Genomic DNA, 13,872 nt, shown 5'->3' on the forward strand with positions numbered 1-13,872 from the left:
TACTAAAGACAATAACAAATGAAAACAGTTTACTTTCTTACCTCCATTCATTAATAAAAGCAACACAATTATCAAAAGTTAGATCAATTTTTATCCCATATTTATTATGGAAATCATTTTCTGGGTTTTCATCAAAGGTGCCACAAAGTCCCAAAGTGTTTCTATAGTCTAGGCTAGGGGCTCTGATTGTTAAACTCATGCCCCATTCACTAAGATCAGCACGGATAAATGCTCCAGAAGAAAACCAGACCTGAAATACAGAAATAAGAGATGCTTAAGCAATATTCAATATGTATTAAGAAAAAAAAAACTATTATTTGAGAAGAAACAAATTCATTTATTCCTTCAATATAAAGAGAGGACAGAATACTGATTTTCTTCAGATTACAATTTTCCTTTTAATGCTCTGTGTCAAATCAATGGTTTTTGCACTTTGCTGACTTGAAATCTGATCTCTATATTGACTGTTTTATTGCAAAATATTGTTCAAACCTCTTTCTTTTTAAACTAAGGTGGGGTATTTTATACAATCAAAACAGCTATAAATGTTGAGGATTATGTTTACCAAGTAATGCCTCTGATAATAATTAAGTATGGAACTAGACTGCCAAGTAATTAATTTACACAGATAAATGTAATTCCAGAGGAATACATGTTCCTGTGGCTAATCAACATTCTCATCTTCACAGGAGGCAAACAGAATCATAAGCCAAATTATAAGCAGGGCAAACCTGGGGAGTCGGAATGAGAGCAAGGGGTTTGTCAAATTATCTCAATAGCCTGTGTCATCCATGATCCTCCTCACAGGCCTACGGCTGCTCCCAGATCAGGGACCTGAATGTTGAGAAACACTCTCTTCTAAAGTCACTGAAGATACACCATATATGTTTGTTCATCTGACTCTCCTTTAATTTTTTTAAATTTAAAAATGGCATTTTTTTCTCTGTATAAAAATCGTAAGTGCTCACTCCCAAAAATTATTTTAAAAGCAAACAAACCTTACATTACCATTCAATCTGAGCTAGTTCATGTTAAGATTTTGGTGCCGATTTTTCTAAAACTGTTCCTATATGCCATTAATATCTTTGCCTGCCAATTAATACAATTGACTCCAAAATTTTCATGACTAGACAGTGTTCTATTGTGTGACATCACTTTACTTAGGGTTTTGGTTAAACTACAAGATCCATCATTGATTAACTGTAACTTTTCCATCTTAGGAGGAGAGATACAATGAACACTATCAGGACTCTGAATATACTTATTACGGTAAATTTTCAGAAGTAAAATTTCTTGAAAAATGACATGCGTAGGTTGTGTGCATGCATAATATAGCTATGTCCTTTGGAAAGACTGTAGCTACTATATCTATTCTTGCCAACATTGTATGAGATGTTTAATCTGCATTTCTTTGATTGCTAATGAGGTCGTGGTTTTCATATTTTTGTTGGTTATTTATACTTTTGGATATATTTATCAGTTTTCTTTCGTGAATTGCCTGTGTATATTGTTTGCTCATTTTAATTGGAGTGCTGATTGTTAGTGAGTGTTTTCTAGGGGCACCTGGCTGGCCCAGTCAGTAGCGCCATGTGACTCTTGATCTTAGGGTTATGAATTCAAGACCCACGTTGGGTGTAGAGTTTCTTAAAAAAACAAACAAACAAACAAAAAGGAAGATAGAAAAATACTTCCAAAAAGCAGTGTTTTCTATATTAACTGTATATTTTATATGTAGAAAATATTTTCCCAGTTTTTCATTTGCACTTTGGTTTTTAAGGATAGAATTTAAATACATAATGTTATGTTTAAAAATTCTTGTTTACCTCAGTGTTATAAGAAACAGTCACCTGTATTTTCTACTACTTTCATTTAAATTTGAATCTTATTCACTTGGAATATACTTTTTTGGAAGATAAAAGGAAAATGACATTATAATAAAAATAGCTTACACACACAAACTATTATTTTAAAATATTAATGATCTCTAATCTTTTCCATGTATCTACCAGTCTATTCCTGAGACAGAACCACCTGTACTCATTTCAAAAATTGGCTAACTACTCCTGGAGACTTATTTTTTTTTTAAAGATTTTACTTATTTGACAGAAAGAGACACAGCAAGATAGGGAACACAAGCAGGGGGAGTGGGAGGAGAAGCAGGCTTTCTGCTGAGCAGGGAGCTTGATGTGGGGCTTGATCCCAGAACCCCGGGACCATGACCTGAGCTGAAGGCAGATCCTTAACCAACTGAACCACCCAGGCACCCCCCTGAATACTTATTCTTTTTTTTTTTTTTTAAAGATTTTATTTATTTATTTGACAGACAGAGACTACAATTAGGCAAAGAGGCAGGCAGAGAGAGAGGAGGAAGCAGGCTCTCTGAGGAGCAGAGAGCCCGATGTGGGGCTCGATCCCAGGACCCTGAGATCATGACCTGAGCCGAAGGCAGAGGCTTTAACCCACTGAGCCACCCAAGCGCCCCCTGAATACTTATTCTTAATTATATATTTCATCTCTGTGTAATATACTATTTATTCAGCACTGTCAAAAATAATTTATAGGAATAACCCACCAAGTTACTACACTGAAATCTAAAAGTAAGGCTGGTTAGATTTGATGAAGTATTAACTATGCTGCATCTATTCGTGTGTGCTAAGCCAAAAAAAGAAAAAAAGTTATTCCTTCTAAGATCAGTATTAGTTGTCAAAAAGCTATTTCTGGGGGAAAACTAATGTTAAAATATGATAGTTCCTAATTTAATAGAGATGAAAAGAAGTTCAGATTTTAATCCAAAATCTGTAGGAAAAAGAGGACAAATACTTTTAAAAAATCATACATACTGTGACTTTTCTTCCTAAGTAGGATTCACTTATCTTGATATTGCTGGTTACATCTTGGCTCTTTACAGATAAATATGGCTGTGATTCATGTAGCTGACCACTGCACATATCAAAAGTAACAACATCACCTTCTTCTTTGGCAACAAACCCGCAGTTACACGACACAGGATAGTGAAGGCTTCCACAGTCCCACTGGCGTACATGGACTTCAAAGTCACGTGACACACTCTTATAAAGCACAAATGTTCCAGTTTTGAAATTATCATATACCCTATGGTTAACAAAAATCAACTGCATTAAGAACTGTACAAAATACCACAATACGTTATAAGCAAAAAATGTGTGTTCAATTTATTTATATACATTCAATGTATTTTGATACAAGAATGAAAAATCCATATATCTAATAGCTTCATGTTAGTTTTATTTTTTTGATTTACTTATTTATTTGAGAGAGAGAGAGCATGCACATGCATGTGGGAGGGGGAGAGGGAGAGAATCTCAAGTAGACCCCCCACCAGAGTGTGGAGCCCTATGTGAGTTGATCTCACCACCCCGAGATCAGGACCAAAGACCAAATAAAGAGTCCGACGCTTGACCGACTGAGCCACCGAGACACCACTACTTCGTGTTAGTTTAGAGCACTGAATGAAACACAGTAGTGACAAACACCTAATCCTATGACTTGTTTCTTCCTTTTTCCTATGACTTTGGTCAACACTGCTAGAGCCTTCTCCTCCTGTCCCTGCTACAGTTTTCTTCATAGCACCCATGTTCCTCAGATACACTTTGTATTTTATTTATCAACTGTGCATATCTCTTTACCTATGCATAAGTGAGCTGCATGACAGACAGCAGGAGATGTCTGTTTTATGAACTGCCTTACCCCCAACATTGAGAACAAGGTCTGTCACTTGTTGCACAATTAATCTTGTTGAATTATAACTAACTGAATTAATCCCTACTATGTTTTCTAGAGGATTTTCCACTAAACTTCTAAGATTTTTATTGTAACCATAAAGGAATCTTGCATGTGGGATCAATTTCTACAACTTTTCAATAATTGCTCAAACTTTTTGATTATCATTTGTGATGGAGTTCTGTATTTATTTGCCCATACTGAATAATTTTACTGACTATGATTGCATTAAAATTTTTAAAAAGAATAAATTATTCTTATTATTCATTATGTAATTATTCATTATTACATGATGAAGACAATTTTGACTCAACAAAAAGTTGTTCTTATAATTTTCTTTAGGGACATCTTAAAATCATATATTCCCCAGAACAGTATAACTGAGTTTAAATCCTCATATACAGATATTAATAGCAAGATAGCTTAGATTACTTTTTGATCATTTTGTCCATTTTACTTGCATTCCAGGGGCAGATATCCAGGTATTCATGATGGCTACAATAGTTTTCCCCTGAGTATCCTTGTCATGAAATAGAAATACTCAGTTTTTTAAAAAAAATTATAATGCATTCGCCTAATCATCTCACCTAAACCTTAAGGATTATTTCAGTATCATGTGGAGATACAATATAGTAAATATCTCTAGAGCCAAGAATTTAACCACTATTAAAGATAATGAAATCAAGTTAAAATGACTATTTGTATTTGTAAGAATCTTCATTTTTACTAATTCATCCTCATAACTACATTGTGTACTTATCAAGGGCCAAATTTTAAGGCAAAAAAACTCCACACAAATATATTCGTATTTTGAAACAAGCCAGTGATATCCATACATGCCTTCCTGTCTAATCTTTCAGTGAATAGGACGAAGAAACAATGAAATAGGAAGATGTTTAAAAGAAAACAAAAGCAAAATCCAAAAAAACAAAATCTACTAAAAGAAAAAAAAACTTTCAGGAAATTACCTGCCATCAAATGTAATTATATGTGGGTCAGTAAATGAATAGCAGTAAGCAGTTGGGACATCCTTTACTTTGATCTTAAAAGCAAAAACATTTTTGGTAAATATTATTAATTGTATTTAGTGATACACAATAAATTGCTTAGCAATCTCAATGACTTTGTCATTACTGTTTTTACCACAGTTATTGAAATTGACTCATTTAAAAATGGAAAAAGCTTATTAAACAATTTTGAAATGAAAAGTTTACAAGATGTACTGATCAAATAAATATATCTTTTTTAAAGCTCCAATTGTAAAAGTAGTTTTTGTAATTTGTCAACCTGGATGCTGTCTGGAACGTAGCTATTCCATAGGAAATCCTCATGCACTACAGGTTCCACTACAATGTTTGTCACTCTGTCTCCATCTCGAGAAAAATCTGTCACAGCAGTGTAGTACACCAAAGCATGGCTACATGATCCGTTAGCACAGGACGATGTCCGGTGAAGGTCCACATGACAGGAAGACAGCGCCAAATTTAAACCTCGCTGTTCATTACCTATTTTGTGAAAAAATACATTGACTTTTTTTTAAAGGAAATATACCAACAAAAGCATGTAACTTGGTTAACATGGAACACTGAATTGAGAGATTATTCCTCTTTTCTCTTGTTTAAAAATATAGTTGTAATTTTGTCTAAATAAAAACAAAGCTACTGAACCCTAGCCAATCTTTACAGTGAATTAATCAACTTCAATATATGCATATATATGTATATACACAGTACTATTTTCAATAATGCTATAAATCCATATGTACCTACATAAAATTCAAAAGCAGTATAGAAAATGTGTGTTTGGGGCACCTGGGTGGCTCAGTGGGTTAAGCCTCTGCCTTCGGCTCAGGTCATGGTCTCAGGGTCCTAGGATCGAGCCCCGCGTCAGGCTCTCTGTTTAGTGGAGATCCTCCTTCCCCCTCTCTCTGCCTGCCTCTCTGCCTAGTTGTGATCTCTGTCTGTCAAATAAATAAATAAAATCTTAAAAAAAAAAAAAAGAAAGAAAATGTATTGTGTTTCTGAAAGAAAAATCATCATTCCACCACCAAGAAACATAATGTAATATTCTTTCTGCCTAAGAATTATGCCTTTGGTCCTGATATGTCTGTGACATTTCACAGGGTTTGCACTCATGTCCTATCCATTGTTGAGTGATAGCAACAATTGTTGGTATAGATGATTATTGGATCATCATCTTAAAAAAAGAAATGTTAACATAAATTAAGTAATTCCACATCGGTAATAAACTCTCAATTCCTTTTTATCTCCCAAATGTCCCAATATATTCAGAACCTTGAGATGCTCCCTTTCCTCCGGAACAAAGAACAAAAAATAATAATTTAGAAAGAAAATGGTAAGAGAAGAGGGAAAAAGGAACTTCTATAAAGTACAACTAAACAAAAAGGATAGATTGCTCCAAAAACCGGCAAAAAGGGAAGTTTGCTCTCATATCTAATTAATGGTTACAAAATCCTTTTGAGATCCAGAAAAAAAGCAGCAGTTGTTTAAAATTTCTATCTTCTTTTCTTCACACATAATTTTAAGGTATAAAATTATATTGGTCTGATATAGAACACTGTACTGGACTACAGATTCCTGAGAAAGAAAAAAAAAAGTTCTTCATGCATTTTTCCCCCCTACTGCTCCTATACACATAAAAATTAACAAAAACATCTAAACCCTTAGCCAGCTCCCTAAGGTGATCAAGGAATACATCTGGCTTGGATATAGCCCCTGACATCATTTCCTCAGTCTATGGTGTGAGGGCCAAGTATTGTTCTCTGTAAGCCTATAATAAAGCAGCATAGTCATTGTAGAAATACATTAGGAGAGACCAACTTGTTCTCTATGGAAGTAGACACACTTAAAAAAAGATAAGGTGAGACATATCTAAAATGAAATCCAGCAATTCTTCTCCAGAAAAAAAGGAAATTATTTTTAATTGACAGATAATAGGAACATGCAAACTTTGAAAATGTAGAAACAGAGTGCTTTTCTATTATTATAACTCTTGTCTTGTTGAAAGAATTGAGAGCACACAAATATAACTCAAAGTAAACTTGCAACTGGAGAAAATCTTAAGCTAACACAATTGGAAAGTACCAGTAACATCTTCCTCTTCCTATTCGTCCCCGTAAACTGTAGCAAAATTTACAAAATACGCTTTTCACAGGTTGTCTGAAGTAGAATTATGTCAAATGGTGTGAGAAAGGGTTTAATTTCATATTTCTCTGCTGAATTTCAAAATACAGTACTGCTCATGGTGCTCCCAGAAATCTAAATATGTAGCAGGGTATGACCTCAGCCTGCTTATTGTCAACTGCCTGGAGATAGCCTCTCTCGATGCCTCTTTCTATTTCCATATCCATCTCTTTACTGGGTGCAGCATTCATTCCCATCAGACTCTCTTTTTATACTTTTGTTTCTCTGGTTTAATTTGGTGTAATACAGTGCTCGCTTTGGCAGCACATACAATTTGGTGTAATACAGACATGAAGACCTAGATATATTGTATTTGGTGTATTTGTTACATAACATTTTATGTCCTATGGTGAAAAGATGTATAAACAGAATCTCTCTTAAAAGTTGCATTCTAGGGCACCTGGGTGGCTCAGTGGGTTAAGCCGCTGCCTTTGGCTCAGGTCATGATCTCAGGGTCCTGGGATCGAGTCCCGCATCGGGCTCTCTGCTCAGCAGGGAGCCTGCTTCCTCCTCTCTCTCTCCGCCTGCCTCTCTGCCTATTTGTGATCTCTCTCTGTCAAATAAATAAATAAAAATCTTTAAAAAAATTTTTTTAAAAGTTGCATTCTAAAAAAAAAAAAAGCTGCATTCTAATTTATGTATCTCTTATGTGTTTTGGTCTGTATATCGGAGTCTTAGGGGGAGAAACAGAATCTAATCAAACCAATGATTGCTATAAATGGTTTGTCCTCTCGTACTCTATCAGTTCATGGGAGAATTTCACCTTTCTCTATAGGCTGTGACAGTGACATATATGCAGCCATGCATCCTGCAATCTATATAATTAGTAATTTAAATAGAATTTTAAAACAAAAGATCTCAAACATAAGCTTACATTAGGGAGAGAGAAGTAAAGAATGCATTAGAAGATTCATGTTGCCTAAGTTGGAACTTATGTTGGCATCAGTTCCATATCACACCTCCCTATGTCGGGATATTTGGAAAATCTTCAAGAGCAGTTTGTACCTCCATCTCCGAAAACAAAACAAAGAAAAAAAAATAAGTGGGAGGAGGAAGAGAATGATAAGAGGAGGAGCTGCTCATTCCTGGGCTGGCTGGTTGGTTTTAACAAAAGCTTCCAGGCCAGGGATAAATGAGAACTGCAACACAGATTGTTTTGACAGTCATAATAATGGCCCAGAAGTATTAATATGAGTGAGCCATAACTTGATGTAAACACAGAACATAATTAATTACATGTACACACTCCAGTGACTTTTTCTAGAAGAAAAAAAAAGCATTAATTATTATCTGAAATCTAATAATAAAATTAAGTGAATTCAATATATTACCTTGATCAACAGTTTTCAGTTTTAATGAGATTTTGCAATGCTGGCCAAGCTCACTGGGTTCAGAACAAATGACAGGAACTGTGCTCTCTATCTTCAACTGATATTCTTTCCCATCTTCTGATATAGTGCTTAACTCTGGGTGTAACTGGCAAAAGAAAGCATGCAGAGCAGTCATGTCAAAACAGAATTTATTCCTAAGATAAAATTCTGCAAGAGCATTTTTCTTGACAGCTCATATTTTGCTAAATAAGCTATGAGTAATAACTGAAGCCCCGGAATTTTTAAATTTTTAATTAATTTAATTTTAATTGAGGCCTCTGCCTTCGGCTCAGGTCATGATCCCAGAGTCCTGGGATCGAGCCCTGCATTGGGCTCTCTGCTCGGCAAGGAGACTGCTTCCTCCTCTTTCTCTCTGCCTGCCTCTCTGCCCACTGTGATCTCTGTCAAATGGATAAATAAACTCTTTAAAGAAGATCAGTTAAAAGCAAACCCTTAAAAACACTGGCAGCACGTGGAATTGCTGGACTGCTCCAAGCTGAGCCATAATCTGGTTCCCCAACAAGTTAGGCAGCCTGGTACTGCCTTAGTGATTCTGGTTCTGGGATGGGCATTAGAGATGGAGGAGACAAAGATGACTATATTCTTCTTTGCTTTGTCAACGTTTACTGACTCACCAAGGTAAGAGCGTATTTATTCTTAGGGACTAATATCATTCCTAACATAAATTAAAAATGTAAAGTTTTTTTTTTCAAACTCCTATTTAAATTCTAGTTAGTTAACATACAGTGCAATACCAGTTTCAGGAGTAGAATTTAGTGATACACCACTTATGTGTAATACCCAGTGCTCACCATAAGTGCCCTCCTTAATATCCATCACCCACCTGGCCCACTCCCTGCCCACCTTGCTCTATAAACCCTCAGTTTGTTCTCTATCATTAAAAGTCTCTTAAGGGGTGCCTGGGTGTCTCAGTCAGTTAAGTGTAGTCAGTTAAGTGTCTGACTTCGACTCAGGTCATGATCCCAGAGTCTTGTGATAGAGCCCTGCATTGGGCTCCCAGGTCAGTGGGGAGTCTGCTTCTCCCTCTCCCTCCGCCTGCCTCTCTGCCTGCTTGTGCACTCATTTCCTCTCTCTCAAATAAATAAATAAAATCTTAATTTTAAAAAAAGTCTCTTATGGTTTATTTCCCTCTCTTTCTTCCCCCCCTCCCATATTTCATCTGTTTTAGTTCTTAAATTCCACACATGAATGAAATCATATGGTATTTGTTTTTCTCCAACTTTTTGGCTCAGCATAATATACTCTAGCTCCATCCACATCACTGCAAATAGAAATCTATGTATTTTTTAATATATAAATAAAAATACTATTATCACTTTAAATATCTTAACCATCACTTCTTTCACTGCCTGTGTTTTCCTCAGTTGGATTACTGAGTACTGAAAATCTAGGACCAGTCCTATCCAGTTCATAGGCCAATCTTTTTGTGAGCCAGCAAGTTTTTAGTCCATCTTAGTTCCTGGCTAGCTCTCCAAACAGATGCTTCTTCGCACCACATTTTCTCCCTGTTAACCTAATCAGAAACATTTTCTGGCAGTGGACTGCTGAACGCTGATGTTGTCTGCTGAGTGTTCACCAATGGAGATCCAAAGGTTCTGTGCTCCAAGGTCTGAGCTCTGCTCTCCCTCCATTGTAATGATGCTGTTCAAAAACATGGTTACTCTTCTCCCTCCTTTCCCTGGTCCCTATTGTGTATAAGTGGACATTCTACAGGAACAGGGTCTGCCCTGGTTCTGAGTGTTAATCTCACAATCTATATATCATCCCATCTTGTCCCCGAACTGGAGCTGAATCCAGGACAAACTCCAGCACCGTGGCTGAGACTGCAGAGGGTGTTCAGTGCTTGCCTGTCTAGACCTCCTGATACTGCCCCATTCCTTCCACCCCTTCTGGATTCCCTGTCATACCTGCTCGTCTGCTGCAAAAGCTCACCTGTTCTTGGACGACCATGCTACCAGCAGTGACCACAGATACTGCCTCCTTTAATGAGGCTCCTCATCACAGTTCACAGAGCACAGATCCCTGGGTCAATTCTATTCCAGTCACAGGCATCAGTACCGGACCTCATCCTGTCTTCCAAATGCGTGATAACTAAATATCAATACTCTAACTTTTAGTTACATGATGGAATGAATTATGGGAATAAAACTTTTATTTTATTCTAATGTGAGCTACTTCTGAAAAAAAATGCAAATATATTCCAATTTTTGTTCATTAATAGGGGCCCTCAAACATCATTGTGCATTACAATCATTTGGGTTACTTTTCAAAAATATAGACTCTGGGATCTCAATAGTCAGTGATGAGGTCCTAGAATCAGCATCCACAGATTGCAGTATGGAAAACACAGTGATAGAGAAATAATCTTTCTGATCCACCCCCATGGCTACATACCTTAATGCCTGCAAAAAATTCTTGGCTTTCGATGGCTAAACTTTGTACATGTGGTTTCTCCAATAAAAAGACGGAGGCACTACAGAATATCTACAAATACAATTAACAAATAATCATTTAGCAATAAAATTATGGAGAAAATATGTGTAAAGTATTATAATCAAGTACTTTGGGTAGATAGTGCAAACAAGATAATAAGAAATGAAATAATTTTAAAACTTGCTTGGAAACTGGGAAAAAGTCCATCATTCAAAAATATTAGCTATTCAAAACCTCAACATAAAGTGTTGTAGACTTTGTGTTTTAAGATATATTTAAAAGTAATTGCACTACTGGGTATTTATCCCAAAGATACAGATGTAGTGAAAAGAAGGGCCATCTGTACCCCAATGTTTATAGCAGCAATGGCCACGGTTACCAAACTGTGGAAAGAACCAAGATGTCCCTCAACGAACGAATGGATAAGGAAGATGTGGTCCATATACACTATGGAGTATTATGCCTCCATCAGAAAGGATGAATACCCAACTTTTGTAGCAACATGGACGGGACTGGAGGAGATTATGCAGAGAGAGTCAATTATCATATGGTTTCACTTATTTGTGGAGCATAACAAATAGCATGGTGGACATGGGGAGTTAGGAGAAGGGAGTTGGGGGAAATTGGAAGGGGAGGTGAACCATGAGAGACTATGGACTCTGAAAAACAATCTGAGGGGTTTTAAGTGGTGGGGGGGTGGGAGATTGGGGGAACCAGGTGGTGGGTATTAGAGAGGGCACGGATTGCATGGAGCACTGGGTGTGGTGCAAAAACAATGAATACTGTTATGCTGAAAATAAATAAAAAATAAATTTAAAAAAAGATATATTTAAAAGTAGATAATAAGTGATATCATCATTAAAAAAAAGAAAACATCTTTCTAGAATAAAACCTTATCATTTTAAAACCAGAATGAGACATGAAGTCATATGGGTTCCTTGATAATCCAGCCAACTGCAACAGCGGATCTTCACATGTAGTCTCTAAAATTATTGACTCATCCAATTATCAGTGGAGTTGGCACGATTACAAAGGAAAAAAAGAAAAAGAAAAACAATAGTACTTTATATTCTGAGGCCAAAAGTATGTTTAGGATATGTTATATTAAAAAGAATCCATTTTGAAAATTAACACATCATGAAAAGAAAAGAAAAATCCAATTATTTGTGAACATACCCTATCTCCGAGCCTGAGATTTATGCCATCCAGTTCTAAAAGAGAGGATGCCTGAACTGTGGTCTCTTGCTTCAGCTCTTCTTTCACTTCTTGAGAAGAAAGCCTAGACCAAGTTATGAGAAATCCCACCGAAGTGTTTGTAGAGGAAACCTCAAAAGCACACCTACAGAAAAGCCTGGATCCAATCATCTCCACCACAACTTCGGGCCTTTCTGGGGGTGGTGGTGGCAATGAGGCAGACAGCTGACCTGATGGAAGAAAATGCATCATCTGAAGTCGGGAATATTAAAGAACAGAGACTTGGTGATGGGGAAAACTCATCAGACTAACTCAGGGATTTATATTAGGAAAAGGAAGATAGCACTTAGAGAAATAATTATTCTCTAGCAATCAGCAAAGTTGCATGTTCTTATTTTGATCTATAATCACAGAAATACTGACAGCAGAGAAATTATCAGCTCAAGTTTATATTAATGCGTGTTGGATGTGTCTACTCTTGAAGAGTCTAGCTCTTGGACATAAAAGTAATTTACCTCCTTTAAAGCAATTTCTGAAAGATTTCCTTTTCTAAGACAGAACAAACAATAAAATTAAGGTTTTTTACAGTATAATTTCTCACTTAAAAAACAGTCATTATAATGTAAATTTAAATGACTCACTGTTTTACTCTTATCATTTACTCTTACAACTCAACTCATCATTACTCTGGATTGAAAGAGCTACTCAACACAAGAGTGATTATACTGTTCAGTGAAATATATCAAGTGTTAAAAAATAGTCTTAGTCTTTTCATTTTTTCTGATGTTAAAAATGTTTGAAGTTTTCTCTAGGAATTTAGGAAGACTTTGCAGTTTCTATCTCTGGTCATTTGCAAAATTAAATTTGGGGATCTAATGTGTTTTGATTTCAGGCAGCTGGGTGGCTCAGTCAGTTAAGCGTCTGCCTTCAGTTCAGGTCATGATCCCAGGGTCCTGGGATGAAGTCCCACACTGGGCTCCTTGCTTAGCAGGGAGTCTGCTTCCCTGTCTCCCTCTACTCACCCCTGCTCTGGTGTGTGCTCTCTCTCTCTCTCTCACTAGCTCTCTCTCCCAGAGTATAATTAACATCTAAAGTAAGTTACAGAACATAAAAACCCACTGAAATTGTTAGTTTATAAATAATTATTAAAAAATAAAATATGGGGACGCCTGGGTGGCTCAGTTGGTTGGACGACTGCCTTCGGCTCAGGTCATGATCCCGGAGTCCCGGGATCGAGTCCCACATCAGGCTCCCAGCTCCATGGGAACTCTGCTTCGCTCTCTGACCTTCTCCTCGCTCATGCTCTCTCTCACTGTCTCTCTCTCAAATAAATAAATAAAATCTTTTAAAAAAAATAAAATAAAATATGGTACTTACGAACACAGAGACCTCCAATTTCAATTTCATCAGGATGACATGGGTTTAATTCTGCATCAGAAATAGCTGAAAAAGGTTCAGATTTATATCCTTATTCAGTTGAGCATAAAGATATAAATACATAAATATCTGAAATGACAATTCTTTGGAGAAGTATGTTTTAATACAGATCTAGACTTAATAGTTCTCTTTTTTAATAATTTTTTCCCTTTTCAAGATGAGATTAAATGGAGATAATTTATAATCATATTTTAAAACAACCACAGCTGGGGCGCCTGGGTGGCTCAGTGGGTTAAGCTGCTGCCTTCGGCTCAGGTCATGATCTCAGGGTCCTGGGATCGAGCCCCGCATCGGGCTCTCTGCTCAGCAGGGAGCCTGCTTCCTCCTCTCTCTCTCTGCCTGCCTCTCTGCCTACTTGTGATCTTTCTGTCAAATAAATAAATAAAATCTTTAAAAGAACAACAAAAAAAAAGAAAACAATTAATTGGAAACCACCTGAATCATGAGACTATCTG

General features: G+C 36.5%; 1 protein-coding gene across 1 annotated transcript in view; it reads right to left on the reverse strand.

Moving 5' to 3' along the window:
- Positions 1–13,872, reverse strand: part of VWDE (von Willebrand factor D and EGF domains) — a 70,774-nt gene that overhangs the window by 32,947 nt on the left and 23,955 nt on the right. The window contains exons 5-12 of the mRNA XM_044247011.1: positions 13,358–13,423; positions 11,963–12,210; positions 10,748–10,837; positions 8,294–8,438; positions 5,047–5,264; positions 4,728–4,801; positions 2,841–3,111; positions 42–250 (exon numbers count right to left, since the gene is read on the reverse strand). Of these exons, the coding sequence (XP_044102946.1) occupies positions 42–250; positions 2,841–3,111; positions 4,728–4,801; positions 5,047–5,264; positions 8,294–8,438; positions 10,748–10,837; positions 11,963–12,210; positions 13,358–13,423 (1,321 nt within the window). The remainder of the gene's footprint in view (positions 1–41; positions 251–2,840; positions 3,112–4,727; positions 4,802–5,046; positions 5,265–8,293; positions 8,439–10,747; positions 10,838–11,962; positions 12,211–13,357; positions 13,424–13,872) is intronic.

Source organism: Neovison vison, chromosome 4 (genome assembly GCF_020171115.1).
Source record: "Neovison vison isolate M4711 chromosome 4, ASM_NN_V1, whole genome shotgun sequence".
Classification (NCBI taxonomy): Eukaryota; Metazoa; Chordata; class Mammalia; order Carnivora; family Mustelidae; genus Neogale; species Neogale vison.